Below are 18342 nucleotides of genomic sequence, written 5' to 3'. Positions count from 1 at the left end.
TGGATTTCCAGCTGCTTCTTGAATACCTCCAGTGTTGGAGAGCCCACCATCTCCCTAGGTTCCATTGTCATATTGCTCTAACAGTTAGGAAGTTTTTTCTGATGTTCAGTCGAAATCTGGCTTCCTATAACTTGAGCCCATTATTCTGTGTCCTGCACTCTGGGATGATCGAGAAGAGATCCTGGCTCTCTTCTGTGTAACAACCTTTCAAGTATTAGAAGAGTACTATCATATCTCCCCTTGGTCTTCTCTTCTCAAGGCTAAACATTCCCAGTTTTTTCAGCCTCTCCTCATAGGGCTTTGTTCCAGTCCCCTGATCATTCTTGCTGTCTTCCTCTGAACCTGTTCCAGGTTGTCTGCATCCATCTTAAACGGCAGTGTCTAGAACTGGATACAGTACTTAAGATGAGGCCTAACCAGGGCCAAACAGAGAGAAACTAGTACCTCATGTGATTTGGAAACTATACTTCTGTTAATGGAGCCGATAATAGCATTTGCCCTTTTTTGCAGCCATATTACACTGTTGGTTCATATTCAGCTTGTGATCAACAACAATTCCAAGATCCTTCTCACATGCAGTATTGCTGAGCCAAGTATCTCCCATCTTATAACTATGCATTGGATTTCTTTTTCCTAGGCGCAGGACTTTGCACTTATCCCTTTTAAATTTCATTCTGTTGCTTTCAGTCCAACGTTCTAGCCTATCAAGATCACTCTGAATGTTTCTGTCTTCCAGAGTATTAGCTACCTTCTCAATTTTGTATCATCTGAAAATTTGGTTAGTCGCCTCTGTTCTAGATACGCAATGGAAAGAGCTGTAATCTGAACCTCAACTGTAGTCACTTTTTTAAAAAAAAGTATCCCTCCCCCCAAAAAAGAGAAAAGAGACAAAATTGCAACAGTCTATGACTGGAACCAGAAAACAGAGATTGATGGAATGCATCCAGTGGTACAGAACATATGCCTTTCCTTTTATTTATTACATTTATATCCCACCTTTCCTCAAAAGAGCTCAAGGTGCCATACATAGTTATCCTCTTTCTCATTTTATCCTCAAAACAGCAACCCCATGAGGTAGGTTAGGCTGAGAGGTAGTGACTGTCCCAAAGTCATCCAGTGAGTTTCATGGCTGAGTGAGGATTTGAACCCTGTTCCCCCAAGTCCTAGTCCAATACCCTAACCATAACACCATACTAGCTCTCATACAGAAGGTGCCAGATCCAATTCCTAGTCTGTCTGGGTAGCAGGATTTGGACAGCCACTGCCAGTTGGAACAGACAATACTGGGTGGATACAACTGGTGGTTAAACTCAGTATAGGATATCAGATTATAAAATAGAAGCTTCGGATATCTGACTTTTAAAAGATCCCAATGGGAGTTCCTGCATGTGGGAACATTCCCTGAGCACAGTTCTGATTAGGGGATATTTCTGTTGGCTAATGGACAAGGGAGGTGACCCTTCCCCCTGCAACCTCCAATCCCCAATTGTTTCAGAGGGCTTGGAGACACCTCCCCCCAGAACTGTGTGGGAGGTGGTAGTGGGGACTGAGGGAGGAAATCAGCAAAGTCAACTGCCCTCTGTCAGTGGGATCTCTCTGTTGGATCAAAAGGAGCTTTTCCATTTGTGGAAGGCAAAGTCTAAATCTAATCCAATATGAATCTTTCCCACATTCAGAGTATTTGGCTGTGAACACACTAGTTGCCTACCCCAAAGCGGTTCCATTTGCCACACTTGGAGGGGGAACAGGATGATCTGCTGATCAGATGGGAAATTACTTTAAAACAATTTTAAAAAATGCACTCAAGCTGATCCTACCAGGATTTACAGTAAAAAAAAGGGCAGGGTTTGACTAGTGTCGTGTGCTCCCGTTTTCAGAAAAGAGAGGTGGAGATGCACTGGAACTGGCATAATAGTGTGTCTCTACCCTTAATCACTTATCCTCAAGTGAAGAGGAATTGCATCCACAGATGTACTCTTGAACTGTGTCTTGATAACATGTGCTAATATGAATAAACATTATTCAACTGTACATGCTCCACAGTTTACTAGAAATCGTTATTCATAAACATTTTGATTATAGGTATAATTAAATCAATTGCAATATAGCCTAAGCACAGATTTCCCAAGTAATTGATATAATGTCTAAGGCAACTTACAATGGCTGCTCCCAGAAATAAAATGGAACAGAAGAGGCATGAAGGAATAACGCCCCCCTCAAAATGTCACACGTGAGAAAAGCACTACCTTCAAATACTGAATAGTGTCATTTTGAATTAGGCTGGAAACAGCCAGTTTGTGTGATCATACCTGTCTTTACGATACTTAACAGATTTTTTTTTGCGGAAACATCCGCATAATATGGAGAGGGGGGATGGACCAGGGCATTTTCCACTCCAGCACAATGTTGTTTGAATGCATGCCTAAAACTTAGTTCTGGGACACGGCAAATACAAAGTACACAGCTGGTATAGAAGTGGCCAGTGTTTATTATTGGGGAAACTCTTTTTTAGTACTACTATGCTGTTTACTTCAAAACCATCTAGCCAAAGAAATCAGGGTAGGTTCTAGTGCAGCACTGTTAATAAGGACAATAGGTTGGATCCAGACTTTAATCCCACTGAAATCAATGAAACAAGTTAGTCACTAACGTAAGCCCTATTGCCTTCAGTGGTGGTAAAACATGCCTACCGTAGCCTGGATCTAATCTATAAACAGATTTATGAAAATGCTTTTATTAATTAAAAGTTATTCAGAGATACTGTGCATACTACCTAACACTAAATATTGAATGCAACAGTTAAAATAAATCTCACAGTATTTAGGATGTTAGCAACAGATGGTGAGTGTTCATGTGCAAATTCTGTATTATATTTCATTCACTGCAGTCAAATATTAACAGCTTTAGAGGAAGGGCAGTAATGTATTATGTGTTAATTAATATCATTGCTAGCAATACCAGCTGGCTATTTCTCTGTGGGAGTCAGGAGATTCTGTTATTATGCAACAGTCCCCTTCAAGAACTGGCAAAGAATAATATGAGGGCTTCTAGAATATATTAACTTTAAATAATAGCTTGATATATGTTACAATGTGTAATGAATTTAGGAACTGTGACTTTACTTCCTAGACATCAGAAAAATATTTTTGGTTTCACTGCTTTTAGGGCCTAAAAAAATATTATCTTTACATTGAGAAGCCACATTATATCTGTTTATTGTTTTGCCTATGCCTTTCAACTCAAGTGCATTAAAATGCCACATGTACTTCAAGCTGCACATATACAAATAGTTACCTATTAATGTCCTATTGTTTCAATAAAGTTTTCAGTGGCCCCACATGCACACACTTTTTGTGTATGACAGTGTGTGTAAAGACTAATAATGTGTTTATATTACATTTTTACTGAGATTCAGACTGCTATGCAATTTATCAAGGGAACCACCTTTTGAGTTTGCTTTTCATTTGTTCTGAATGCAAATTTCACTTTTTATATAGTGCAGATTAAGGCTAACACAGGTACAAATGAAGGACTGACAAATGAAAGGAATTAAAATAAATATTTTTTCATTAGGCTGAGAGATGAAAAGTATTAAGACTGTTCCTGAAATACTTCTTTAACATGTTTTTCATTATTATCCTTTTGAGCTATCATAATTTTTACACTTGGACTGATGCATTTTTCCACTTTCAAAAATATGCGCAAAGGTAATGTGAGAACACTAACTATGGGAACTAGCTTTGCCAGAAGACCAGCTAGTAAGGTCAAGAATCTGGAAGCAGTTCTTCAGTTTTTTGTAATAGCACACATTCTTTCTCATGAATGCATCCATGCATGCATGCACACATACACACGTACAAACCATTCACTTGTGAGGATAGTGGGCAGAGAAAGGAAATATATTATTTCCAGCCTTTCACTTCTCCTTCCCTTCAATCCACATATGCCTCCCCTGATAGGTCCTTCTGCAAGGTGATTTCATGGAGCTTATTGGTGCTGCTAGCAAAAAGCCACTTAAACCTTGGCATGTCATGCAATAGCATGTTTGGGCAAACAGAAACTTGTGGAGTGGGGGATAATTTCCAGTAGGGAAAAGGGTGTGGGGAAAATAACAAAAACAAAATACTGTATTTTGCATAATAATGAGGTGTTCTACACCTCTCGCTTGGAATGTGGGTCCCCAAGTGGATTACATACATTTAAAAATACAATGCACACGTAAAACCATATAGAAATTTAAAAATACAAAAACATACAAAGAACCATACATACACAAATCCATAAAATCCTGAAAATCCTTAAAAGCATCAATATGAAAGGGTAAAAATTTAACCAAATGCTTTAATAAAAAGACGGGTCTTCAGCAGCCATCTAAAAATGGGAAGAGATGGGGCTGATTTTATCTCACAGGGGTGGGCATTCCATAGTCTAGAGAAAAAGATTAATCTCCATATCCCTGAGTCTTTATTATCTGGACCATCTCTCTTTCTGATGACTGCTATTTTAAAGTGTGTGTGTGTACAAATTAGATGAAACACTGGAGAACCAGTTGGATTGTTCATATCTTTAGGAAGCTTAGCAAATTTAAGCAAATAGCAGCTGTACAGAAGACCCACTTCAGCTTAGGACCGTAGTGCTGGGGGAGTTAATCCTTCAACCAAGTGAAAAAAAGAGTCTGCTAATTGCTCGGTTGAAGAAAACAGATGTGTACTGTTCTTCAGGATTTCTCACAGAGGTTTTTCTGAATGTTACTACTTGAGATTCATGAATGGAAAATGATGGGAAATGAACCTGGGACATCATATCTGTGTTGTGACCACTGAACTATGATTTCTTATAAGGTAGTGATTTGTGTTTGTATACACAGATCTTTGAAAGGGATAATGAAAGATGTCCCCATGTGAGATAAAAGGTAGAAGAACAACAGCTTTAAAGATCATTCCTTCATTAGTTTATTGCCCTTTTGAATGTGATCATTGGCTGATCCTCAGCCATATCCATTTAAGCCTTCCATGGCAATGAAAGAGGTGGCTTTTATTAATTTTTAAGCCTTCCTGACAGGTTTCAGACCAAGAATTTTGGTGAGCTGAATAAGGCAGGAACATTTCATTAAGAACAGTCTTAAAGGGCAATGAGTGTGGGCTAACTGGACGCTGGAACTATGCAGTAAACCTTTATAATTTTGATGGTTTCCAAAGCAGAAGAAGCTGCCCATCTCTCATATTTAGAGAAATATTAAGCTATTATAGATACTCAGTGGTGGCTGGTGCCCATTCGGAATGGTAGGGTGGAAGGCAGAGGGACCAACAGTAGATGAAGCCAGAGCCAATGACAGGCAGAGCCAACTGATTCCAGTTTTGTCTCCACCCTCTTCCCTACTGAGTTCTACAAGGGGAATGCTGAGACTAGGGAAGAGGAAGCTGATAAGCAGTGCTATCTCTCCCAGACTGCTTTTAAATAAGAACGCAGGCAGGTGAGGGCTGGCTGAAGGTAGAATGAGCTTGGTGGGGCAGTGACTCATTTGTCCTAATAATTAGATGCTAGTGTAGCTTAGAGGCATAAGATGGACAAAGAGCAAAAAACATCCTTTCCTTAGGATCAGGCTGACCCATAAAATAGTTAGAACAGTGCTATATATGGTAAGGATGTCAGAACCTTCTTTTCAAAGAATTGTTACAATCATGAGGAAATTGGATCTTATGGATGTGAGAATTGTTTTTGTTCCTTAATATTATATTAACTCTGGTATCATCTCTCCTGTGCTTGAACTTTTCAGGAACAATAAAATGTGCCTCAAAAACTGCAGGAAAGTGGGAAGGGAAATGGAGGGTGGTAAGCAGATGGGTTGGGGGGGGAAGGATTCAGACACCTACAGATATACTTGGAAAAAGAGACATGATGACAGTTGTGGGGCCACAATCATGAGTCCTACCCTCCATCAGTAACACAGACGGTAGACACACCTTTCAGCATCTATGCATTTGAACAGTATGTGAAGAGGCTCTATGCTTCACATGAGGGCTGAATGTGCGACCAGTGCATGTGTGGCCACAGCATACACAGGCAGGTCAGGAATAGCCCATGAAACCCCCTCACATGGTCTTTCAATGTATGTGGGTGTCATCTGAACCCCACTCATGTCAGGGTTAAATTGCATTATGGGAAACTATTACTGTAATGGAAAATATAGCTTTCCCAATATCAGTTTATCATGGTCAGTCAAGGTGGCATGTTAAATGTCAGTGAACATGTAGATACATTTTTGCAAAATAATGTAGATACATCTTTGGAGAATGTTGATTTTGTACAGCTTGACAAAACACATGCAAGTGCTTGAACCTGCTGATGTATTGATGGAGAAGAAAATGGATTTTTCTTCTTATATATTCATAAATATAAACATTGATATAAAAAGGTATAGGTTTATATAATAAAATCACAAGGAGCTAAGGAATCAAACAAAGAAGGCCACAGGCTCTCTGATCACAGAAAAGGAATTCAGCTTGCACTGCCCAACCCAGGGCCGGCTCCAGGAATGCGGGGGCCCTTGGGCATTAGCCTACCCCGGGCCCCTCTGCTTCCTTTCTGCGATCCTGCGGATCGCAAGACGAGCTTCCAAACCGCCCGCCATCCCCCGTCATCCCCAGTGCTTCACCTACCTTTCTCTGCTGTTCACGCAGGGTTGCCATCAATAAAGATGGCGGCCGAGGTTTCCGTAAGGGACTGAAGCCTTTGCCACCATCTTGGTTGATGGCATGCAGCGTGCGCATTGCTGTCATCAACCAAGATGGCGGCAGAGGCTTCAGTCCCTTACGGAAACCTCGGCCGCCATCTTTATTGATGGCAACCCTGCGCGAACAGCAGAGAAAGGTAGGTGAAGTGCAGGGGATGGCGGGCGGCTCGGAAGCTTGTCTTGCGATCCGTGGGATTGTGGTAGTGGAGGGCCCCTCAGGGGGTCCCTAGGGGCTCCTAGAGCTGCGGGGCCCTCGGGCCAGTGCCCAACCTGGCCACCCTTTGGAACCAGCCCTGGCCCAACCCATGACAAGGAGGCCTATGTGTATGATTAATTATATATTGTTGATGAGCAAGCATGCATGTAGGGAAAAAGTAACTAGTGTTGAAGAGGGCTGGTTAGATCTTCCCATGGTAAAAATGAGGGGTTAAGATTATGGAGAATTTATGTATCCTTTTGTTTATGTTTGCCTTTATATAGATATATAAAATTAAGAAATATATCCAGAGGATCATAAAATCCTAGAATCCTGTGACTGAAAACCTGGTTAGCAGGCAAGGGTCACGCTCACCTCACTATGAGTGATTACCTTTAATGAGTATTTTGTCCTAAGGAAAATGTGTACAATCTTTTGATTAATATATTTTTTACTATTTGATCTTGGAAAAGAGATTTCTGGTCTCGTATGCTGCAGAGCAATGGCCTCATCTAAGGGAAATCTTCATAACAGAATCAAGGTAGAAAGGAGATAAAATTTGAGCTTGATACTGATTTTTACAATAACATGACGTGTATAATTTTACTTCATAAATATAATAAGTGTGTTCTCGAGGTGAGAGGTATTCTGAGGTGGGCTGCCTTCTTCATCCCTCTGTGTTTGATGGAGAGTGGCTGGCTCAGAATTACCCCTTTTCTTTACTGTGTTCCCTAATCACTCTTTGTACTGTGTGGCTTTCAGCTATAATATGGTGATTTAAAAATAACATTTTCTCTATAGCAGGGTAGTTATAAGTGGAATTTCATATAGAAACTTCCAGTCACTATAAGGAGAACCAAACTTGGCCTTGCATCATAGTATCACTTAAAAGAACATGTTGCAATGTCCTAGAGATGTTCCTGGCCAGCTTGGCTGATCAGGACTCATGATTGAATGGAATGTATGGTACAAAATCATTAGTAACGTAAGACAGGAGAATAGCGGTAACCCAGGTCAAATAGACAGTAGGATAGATTGAGGATATCAATCTGGGAAGACAAGACAATAGGATGGGAGGTATCTGCAAAAATATGAATATACATGTATTCATTTAAATAAAGTTATCTGGTTGGGTAGAAATATTGTAAGAGGGAAGAACTGTGATGTTATGTGGGAAGGAACTTATGTGATTGGTAAACTAATGTCACATGTGTATTCAATACTGTATAAAAGATCTGTGCATACTGTTCCTTATTGCAGTCCTCTCCAGAATTTTCTGGAGGACTGACCCTGCATATGCTTGTCAAGAATAAAGGCCTACTTTTTTGCTTTAAGCCTGTGTCTTAAATTACTTAAAGGACCCCCAGCAAAGATCCCACAGGACAAAATAAAAATTCTCCACCGGTATATTGCCTAAAGGAAATTGATTAATTTGGGACAGAGCCACCTGTGCAATTTTGCAAATATATGCCTCCAGTTCCATACAGTTGGCTATAGTGTAATACTAAATCTCACCCCAGGATTGTAGCTCCAGAGATGGGTAGATGTGTATCAGTACTTACAGCTGTCCTCTTCCTCCATGAAAATGCTGATCACGTAACAGGCGTAAACAAAACCAATCAACTGTGGGAAAACAATAAGGGGGGAGGAACCAGTTAGTCACACAACACACAGTAAATACTTGCATGTAAGTGCCAAGGATACAGTTCAAAAGTTTTATTTACTTAAATTTAAATTATCTTGTTTTTTCTTAAAAAAAATGCATTGTTAACACAGTATTGAACTCATACATGCAACCAGCGTAGGGTTGCCAGGTCTCCAGGTTTTGCCCACAGACTCTGGTTTTGGGGGGTCTTCTCTGGGTCTCCTAGTGAGTTACCCCAATCTCTGGACTCTTAGTTTTCCTTTTTATAAAATTAAATTTCTAGGTGGTCTGGTTTAAGAGATATACATCAAAATGTCACCCACCCACCCCCACAACTCCTGTTAGAAGTTGGCTGCTCTAATCTCTGCCCTTTCAGGTTGTTAGCCAATAAGTGAAGTTGGGGTTGTGATTGACGAGAGATTTGCTGACCTCCAGGCAATAACTAGAACCCACTGCAAATCCTGAAAACAGTTTCCTTTTCCTGTTTGTCTGCACATCAGAAGTTGAGTGAGTGTATAACTTTCAGCAGCAGCAATATTGCCTTTGTACAATAATATACCAGGAAATCTAGAACTGAAGATCACAACAGGATCTTGGTAGGTATACACAGTAAACAATTTTAATTATTATGATAAATGTGTACATGCAGGTTACTTGCAAAAATAGCATATTATACATTTTATCTTTCAAATAATTTTTGAACAGAAATTTGAAAAAGTGTACATGCTGCAGCTAATGATGCCATTACAATGTGTTATACTTTTCTAATTATGAGGAGACAAACAAGTTTAGATTTTCCTGGGCTGTTGGAAGAGGGCACTTTACTTGTTTAATTCATAACTTGTTTTGAAAACCTTCCCGATATGAAGCTTTAATCCTATACTCACTTTTCTGGGAGTAAAGCTGCAATGCTAATACCTGGAAGTAAACCCCATTGAATTCACTATGACTTACTTTTGAGTAGACATGGTTAAAATTGTGCTGTAAAATCAATGGGACTTTGAGTGGACATAACAAAGGATTGTGTTGTAAATCTTTCTCTCCCCCTCCAATCCTTTTTATGCAAATAGGCAGGGCTTACTTAGAATTATTATTAGAATTAGAATTTATTATCCTCCCTACACCCAAAGGTAGCTGCTTTTATTTAGTAGGAAACTGATTTTTTTTTAAAGAAGTTCTGCAATGACCAACTGGTTTTGACAATAAACTATTACATGGGATGTATGTATTTTTATATCTCCAGTGCGTGTGTATATGGAATCTTTCCACCAACCCTGTGAGGTAGGGATGGAAACCAAGACAGCTCACAACAAGAAATAAAGCCAATAACCATAAAACAAGTTGCAAAATAGCTTAAAGTGGCATGATTCTGAATTTTGGGTTGGGTGAGTGACGTTCCTTATCACTTGAGGTTGCAGTCCTGTGCACACTTCCTCTTTTGAGTAAGCCCCATTGAATGCACTGGGACTTGCTTCTGAGTAAACAAGCATAGGATTGCACTATAAACAGCTTTATAGATGTGTAAATAATAAACATCTTTGACATTCATGCTTATATAAATATTTGTTCATACTATGTCTCAATATGTACTGATTTCACACTATGGTTGCACATGAGTACTTCCTCTATATTTTAAGAGTGCTCTTCTTGCTTGGAGTGGTCATGGTTCCTTCCTGTTGTTTTCACCTGGAGGGGCAGATTAGGCTGAGAGATGGTGAGTAGCCCATGGTCACCAAGTAAACTTTGTAGCTGATTTCCATTTTAAAAGTTAATTAAAATGATTTATATGCAGGCAAAGTGTATGAAGTAATGCAGATCCACACAATACATTTAAAGCACATCCAACTCGTATTTAAAGTGCATGATGTCCCCCAAAGAATCCTGGGAAGTATAGTTTCCTCCTCACAGTTATAGTTCTCATCACCCTTAATAAACTACAGTTCCCATGATTCTGTGGTGGGATTCATGTGCTTCAAACATATGTTGAATGTGCTTTAAATGCATGGTGGGATCTGTCCTGTCAAGCCTTCCCAACAGCACAATCCTAACCATATCTACTAAAAAATAAGTCCTGTTGAGTTCTATGGGGCTTAGTCCCTTAGTAAGTGCATTTAGAATTGCAGCCTTCAGGGGCATCCATCTTTACTGAGTGTTCCCATCTAACATCTCCACAACACTAGGCTCCTTTCCTCCTATAATGGCCTTCTGGTGACTGGCCTGGCCTGGGGGCACTTAAACCTTTCTTGCCAAAAGCCAGTAGGCTAGATTAAATGTTCCCTACCCAGGCTCCCTAAACAGGTGAGAAGGAATGAGCCTGTCGCTTCAACTTGACTTGGGAACACCTTCATTTAGCTAAGATTTCTATCTTAATTTCCAATTGTAGAAATTTTGGTTTGAATAGTATGCTCCAAGCAACTGTGGTTGAAGCTTAACATATCATGCTTAATGACATCACTAGGGCTCACCCGTGACATCTCTAGGGCCCATCCCTGTAAACTCAGGATTTGGGATGCTACTGATGTGGCAACCCTAAACCAGCATAGTACTGTGGGCACTGTAAAGGGGTATGCACATTTTGGGGGGTTTATTTTTTGGTTCATATTAATGGATCAAGGCATAGAAGCTTAGCTAAAGTGAACTCTGTGATACAGCCCTCACAATGACCTCAACTTCAGGATGTCCAGAACTGGCTTGCTGACCTCAGGAAAACACATGTTTACAAGTTAGTAAATAATAAGGAAGGTGCCAAACTGAAGATTTACCTCAGGAACAATCCCTTTAACTTAACAATGATCCTCAACCCAATGTATGGTTAATGTAACACACACATAGGATATAAGTTCCTTCCAGAAACAGGAATTTATGCTCATACATGGCACAGAATACAGCAGGTAAATTCTTTAACTTCTCCTAGGTAAGGCAAATAGTCCAAAGGAAATCCTTTCATGTCACTAGATCACTCACCTGTACCCTCTCAGTTTACATGCAAACCTATGCAGTCTGAAAATACATTTAAGGTAAAGGTTTTGCCAGGTTCTAATCAGTACACTCTGACTCCAATGGTTTCCTGGACACATTGTTCTCTAGGAACATCACTCCCTGTGTGCTCAGGCCAAAGAAGGGTGAAATCTTCTGTGTCTGATTGCTGGTTATTGCAGAAGGGAAAGCTTAACTCTTGCCAGGTACGGAAATCTTGTTCCTGACTTTGTGTCTTGACAGTCTTCAGGAAAGGAATATTCCTTCACTATTTTCTTCTCTCTTTTTCTTGTTTCTTTGGTGCGAGTCTATGTGCTCACTACCTTGGTGTAGAATGTCTTTATATTCTTATAATTCTAGTGTGTGATTGTATTAGCTAGCTGCTGCACATATTTAACTGTAAATCTAATGTTATATTTTTCCTTTTTCAATAAACCAACTTTTATTTTATCTTTCATGTGTGTTTTCTTGGGTTATTAAGGGTAGGATCACATATTTAAAGCAGCGTGCAGGTTTAAATTCCAGAAAAGCTTCCACTATGCTCTTGGGGTGTGTTTACGTCTCGTGCGGAGTGGACACGCATTTGGGTTTCAGATGTCCATGTTACAGAACTTTCAAGAATGACATCAACTTCAAAACAATAACTGAAAGCCAGATAAAGCTTTGCACACTGAAAGTCCACTGAAATTAATGGAATTTAAGAGCACTGATTAAGTCTCATTGATTTTAATGGGATGTATGCACAGTGACTTTCTCTAGTTTTCCTACATTATTTTTGATGGGTGTTTGATTTGGAATCTGGGGCAACCCTTGGTTTTCTGTGAACTTCAGCTTCCATTTTGAACTAAGAAATTTCTAGCCCTCACACCTGCAGGGGGTGCATGGAATCAAAGATCTACCTAGCAGGTTCTTGATTTTGAAAAGTATTTAACATTGTTTATGCTATACATAACAGCTTTGTAAAACCCATTGTTTCAGCCATCAAAGGCGTGTGATATCATTCAGCTCCAGAACATTCTTACCCTCAGACATTGTAAACTAACTAAAATACTTTCAAAATCATAAGGAATATACCAGACACATTGTGACAATATTTTGAATAAGGTGGTATTCTATAAATCTCTCTTAACCTTATTCAGCCGGTGTCAGACTGCTTCAGGAGAGGAAGCACAAGAGCTTAGGGAATCTAATCATTTGTCTTCCAACAATGACAAAATGTTTCCTTAGCCACAGCCAATAAAAGAAACCTTGTCTCTGGACAAACAAAACCTGTTAGAGTATATTGCCCTGGATCTGTGTTTTGTGATGAATAAATACACCAAAGGCCAGAGAATTCTCCGATTGTGCAATGGAATTATTTCACAAGACTGCTGACAGCACAATCCTAACCATGCCTACTCAGAAGTAATTCCTATTGTATTCAGTAAGGCTTACTCCCAGGTAAGTAGAGTTAATATTATAGCCTGAGTCACATTCAGAGCAAGCCAATAAAATAATAGAATAATAGAACAGTGGAGTTGGAAGGTCCTATAAGGCAATCCCCCTGTTCAATGCAGGAATCCAAGTTAAAGCATACCTGGCAGGTGGCTGTCCTGCTGCCTCTTGAATCAATGAACTTTAGGTTTGAATTTAAGTTCACTTATTTCAGTGGATCTACTCTGAGTATGGCTTAGATACCACCCCTTCTGTCTTTCCTGGTGCTTCATACAGGATTTTTGTTATGATTTCTTTTACTGTAATTTTAACTTTTTGTTAAACTCTGGGAATTTGTTGAAGACTGGGATATAGATAAAATCAATCATCTAAAATATAAATATATAAGCAAACAAACAAATAAAAAGATACTTATCTCATCTTTCCAAAATGAATCTTAAAACAAAACAAAACAAAACACCATCACACACAATATGAATCTGAGAGGAAACCCTTCCTGAGGAAGGAGATATTGCAGCATTTGTTGTAAGGTATCAGCTGTATATCATTAACTCCAATCCAAACACTTAGGTTCTAACAGCACATTCCTATACATGTCTGCTTGGAAGTAAGTCCCATTGGGAATAGGACTCAGACTAAAATACACATTTGAAGTCATATAGTCCATTGAAATTAATGAAATTTAAGAGCACTGATCCATAAAAGAGTTGGAAGGGAATTTTATTTTATTTTACAGGTTTAAAGAAAATTGTTCTTGCTTAACATATATGCTTTTAGAAAGTAGAAGTAACATGACATCTGAATGTACAGTAAGTACTCTTGCAATTTTAGTTATTTAATACTAACTTTTGTGGGTTACCTTCCACCAATAAAATAGTACATTTATTCAACTTTAAAACATATTTTTTTAGATAAAGGTCAAAAGTAAGTGACCTTCCTTTTTTTCACTTTGTGGTAAATACAATCCTGACTACAGTTAATAAATAAATTGTCAACCAAAAAATAATGTCTGCTAGATTTCTTCATGTTTGTAGACCAAACAGAAAGCCAGGAATATTAGATAAGAATTTCATATCTGTGTATTTCAGAATCATCTTTCTCCAATACATTTCTATCTGGAAACACTACCACAAATGTCTAAGATCACCACTTTCTTTGTAGGTATGCCAAGATTTGTCGGAAAAAATATATTTTCCCTGAGATAATACTGTTCTCAACTTGGAGGACAATGAGTCAGTACAAAGAAGCATTAAACAAGTATTTAGTGCCTCAAGTAATTTCCATATTCTCAGAGCAATGGATATGAAAGTTCTGTTTGCTTTATGCTACTAAATAATTACTTTGACCTATTTGATAAAAGGATCCTTTTATGAACTGTGTTTTTTCTTTGCATGTGGGTCTTGGCTGTAGAAAATTCCCAAACCAAAGTCATTAAACTTTTGAAGTTGTCAGTTGCAGATATTATTGATGTGGCATGGAGCATTAACTTGCAAAAGAGGTCGTCATGCCACAATGATAGATATAAACTGGCCTGAAACAGCCAATAAGCTACCCCAAGGATCAGCTCTGGATCTGGCTGAAACTTGTAAGAGAATTGCAGCAGGAAGTTGTAAAAAGCCTTATGCAAAATATTATTATGAAATGTGTGTCTGAGACACTGAGACATAACATGGCTTAATGCTGGATCATTTTTAATTACAACATACTTCTTTGATAGCTGCTAAGATTTGAAAACCTATGTTGTAGATCTTGATTTTATTTCTGCACTTAAGTTCCATATTTCCAGCCAAACTGTCCATTCCCATGATACAACTATTGCACATCCTGCAGAACCATATGAAGGTTAATCCATAACACTAGCAACCAATTCACAGAGGATTTTTTCCCCATAGAGATCAACATGAACTGATGTTTTTAGTAGTTTTACAGCCTTGGGAATGTTTTAAGATCACAGCACAATGGCTCTGGTGGAGTCTTTGACAAGTATGATGCATCTAAATGTATTCTGTAGCTGCATAGGCATATGTTGGGCACTAAGGTTCACCACCATTCATCAGTGACTTGAAGGGGGGGCGGTGGGATTGGAGGCAGTAGCAGTAGTGTCCTCCCAGTGGCAATGGTGCTGCAGTCATTGGGATGGAGTGGTGCAAGGTGGTAGAAGCCAAGTCTAGGGAGCTCTGGAGTGGCAATGGCCCCACAGGTGTGCGCACACTCTTGAGGTCACCAGCACAAAACTCAAGCTACCCAGACCTCACCACAACTGCCTCACCTCATCCCTTCCCCTTGAGTGCAGAGCTGCTGCCAGGTGGACACTACTGCCTCTGCCCCTCTTCACTAGCACCCAACACCATTAATGTGAACATAACCAGTGTGGTGTAGTGGTTAGAGTGTTGGATTGGATCATGGGAGACTAGGCTTCAAATCCCCACTCAGCCATGAAGCTGACTGGGTGACCTCGGGCCAGTCACCGTCCCTCAATCTAACCTACCTGACAGGGTTGTCGTGAGGATAAAATCGGGAGGGGGATGACCATGTTTGTACGGCACCTTGAGCTCCATGAAGAAATGGTGGTATATACATGTAATAATAACAACAATGATGATGGCTGCTTCATACATTATGAAAAACACCTCCAAGTAAGAAAGATTATGCAAGCTATATTGTTACATAGTATGATTCCACATAAATGTATTTTGTATCATGCACATGTGCTGAGATACCACTTACTGCAAAATACATTTCAACCTCACAGGACATTCTGCAACTGACCTTAAAGAGGCCATCTTTGTACAAAGGAACTTCAAAGGGAGACTGCAATATGAAAACACTGCATCACTGCTCAGGGGATTCAACACTATCACCAGGACAAAGGGGATATATCGCACTTTTTGTGTTAATTAGCTTAATTACCATAACAATGCCAGGATGTCTGCATGAACAACAACTATTTTATGAATGCCAGCTGTTAATATTGTAATGTAATTAATGACCAGTGTCTGTACTTTCTGTATTTCATCTCCCTCTGGCCTCACCCCCCCCAAACCTTGTTTAACTCAGGATAACACTTTATACATCTGATGAAGGGGACTCTAGTCCATGAAAGGTTATGCCATAATACATGCATTAGACTTTAAGGTGCCACAGGACCCTTTTTTGGTTTTATAAAACGCCTCTGTGTGGATCATCAGCTGAGAAGATCTACAGACAGGTTTCATCTGCTGAACTAGTCACTTAATGTTCAGAAGAAAGTGCTGTCCCTCCTGCCACTATAGGCTCAGATTCCCAATTTACCAGAAAGAAACCCTGATAAGAGTTGTTCACAATGTCCACAAATAGTTAGCTGAAGAAATTAGAATTAGAACTGAAGAAATTTAATTACACCAGTAATTAAATGCATGGCTGAAAATCGAGCAATTTGTGCATATTGAATGACCTCCTACCCAATGGCAAATGTTAAATCCTACAAATGTAGATATTAAAAAAAAATTTTTTTCCAGATACTGGTATCCACAGTCTGAACATTACTACGAAGGAATTCATTAAGATATTTCCTTTTGCTTTATTAATGGACATGGCAATAAAACATTTATTCCTACAAATTGGTTTTGGTATCTTGATTAACCCAACTGATGCTTAATTAATAAGGCTGCACTCACAAAAGTCCATCTAACTGTTAGGTTAATCACCAATTTGCTGTGGGATGATTGGTGTGCACGGCTTGGTTTCTCAACATCTTAATGAAACTACCCTCTGCTGGCAATTTGCCCAGCTCAACTGGCAGAGTGTAGCTTGTACTGATAACAAAAAGAAAACTAGGTGCACCTAATTATCCATGGATAATTTTTTAGATCATCTTGGAGCTGAATAAAGTTTGACTGCAATAGCTAACAGTGAGATTTTAAGGAATCTGTATGAGTCTTTACAGCTAAAGATATGACGCCACCCATCCCAGAATGTGATCTTCCATTCCTTCCACTCCTAAAGATGTACCCCAAATATACCACCACCCACCCAAAACTGATAATCAACCATTTGGTTGATTTAGAACAACAGACTCAGAGAAGTGGTGAATTAACACCGTCTGTTGTTCAAGCAATGTCCTGTAGCTCAGAGATATCCAACGTGGAACTCTTCAGGTGTTGTTGGACTGCAATCCCCATCAGCCCCAACCAGCATGGACAATAGTAAGGGATGATGAGAGTTGTAGTCCAACATACTGGCTACCCATGAGCACCATACTGAAAATGGAAATGGACCGCCTTCAAGTTGATCCAGACTTATGGCTACCCTATGGTTTTCATGGTAAGTGGTATTCAGAGAGGGTTTACTATTGCCTCCCTCTGAGGCTAGGCCTCCCCAGCTGGCGAGGGCCTGCTCAGCTTACCACAGCTGCACAAGCCAGCCCCTTCCTTGTCTGCAACTGCCAGCCGAGGGGCAACTGGGCTCCTTGGGACTATGCAGCTTGCCCACGGCTGCACATGTGGCAGGGCACGTAACCCCTGAGCCACTCCCTGTGGGAGTGATCTATAGCTGGCCCTTTACACACAGGGGACACGAGTGGGGATTTGAACTCACAGACTGGACTCCCAGCCAGGCTTTTCTCCCACTGTGCTACTGTCAGCACCATATTAAGAGGAATTAATTTAACAACGTGAAATGTTCATTGTTTCCTTTTTTAGGCCACAATCTCCGCAACACATTCTTTCAGCACCATATCTAAGAAGGTGCCAACATATATGTTGTGCTCCCTCCATTCCATTTCTGGCAGCTGGTCTCCCTGTCTCCCCCTCCCACCTCTTCCAGGTGAATAACTCCTTCTTCACTCTCCTCAAATACTAAGTTTATTGGAATTCATAGGGCAAAGCTCAATCCTCTTGAGAAAATCTCTCTCTAGAAGTACCCATATAAATGTGTTCATTTAGTGCTGGGTGCTGCGTTTCTTCACTCTGCTGCTCAGAAGGAATCCTCAGGCTTGTATAAGACCCTGGATTTTATTTACCAGACACTGTACAATAATTTGATGGAGAACTTGCTGCAGCTGGGAACTGCTTTACATGTTACTTTTGAAGACAGACATGCATAAAGATGTTTTAAGACACAAAAGTACTGTTGGAAGGGGAGCATTCATTTTGTTCCTCAAATAAGACATCAAGGCTGAAACCCAAAGGGGGCTGGGCAAAATCTGAAAGTGGTTCACCTTCAGATGAAGCACCTTGGACAGCTCCTTGAAAGTTCAGACTAAAACCTAGAGCAGATTCCACTGACATGGAGCCACCAGCCATCAGTGCCTACATAGTTCTGGGCTTGAGCTAGCAGGGCAGACGTGAGGGCAGAGGCACTCTGTGTTATTCATACACT

At 39.9% G+C, this 18342-nt stretch overlaps 1 protein-coding gene across 1 annotated transcript in view; it reads right to left on the bottom strand.

Moving 5' to 3' along the window:
* Nucleotides 1–18342, bottom strand: part of NKAIN3 (sodium/potassium transporting ATPase interacting 3) — a 332467-nt gene that overhangs the window by 16314 nt on the left and 297811 nt on the right. The window contains exon 5 of the mRNA XM_061599855.1: nucleotides 8445–8552. Within this exon, the coding sequence (XP_061455839.1) occupies nucleotides 8481–8552 (72 nt within the window). The 3' untranslated portion in view covers nucleotides 8445–8480. The remainder of the gene's footprint in view (nucleotides 1–8444; nucleotides 8553–18342) is intronic.

Source organism: Rhineura floridana, chromosome 1, assembly GCF_030035675.1.
Source record: "Rhineura floridana isolate rRhiFlo1 chromosome 1, rRhiFlo1.hap2, whole genome shotgun sequence".
NCBI lineage: Eukaryota > Metazoa > Chordata > Lepidosauria > Squamata > Rhineuridae > Rhineura > Rhineura floridana.
Note: the sequence above shows the minus strand (reverse complement) of the source record. Positions and strands in the feature narration are given on the sequence as shown.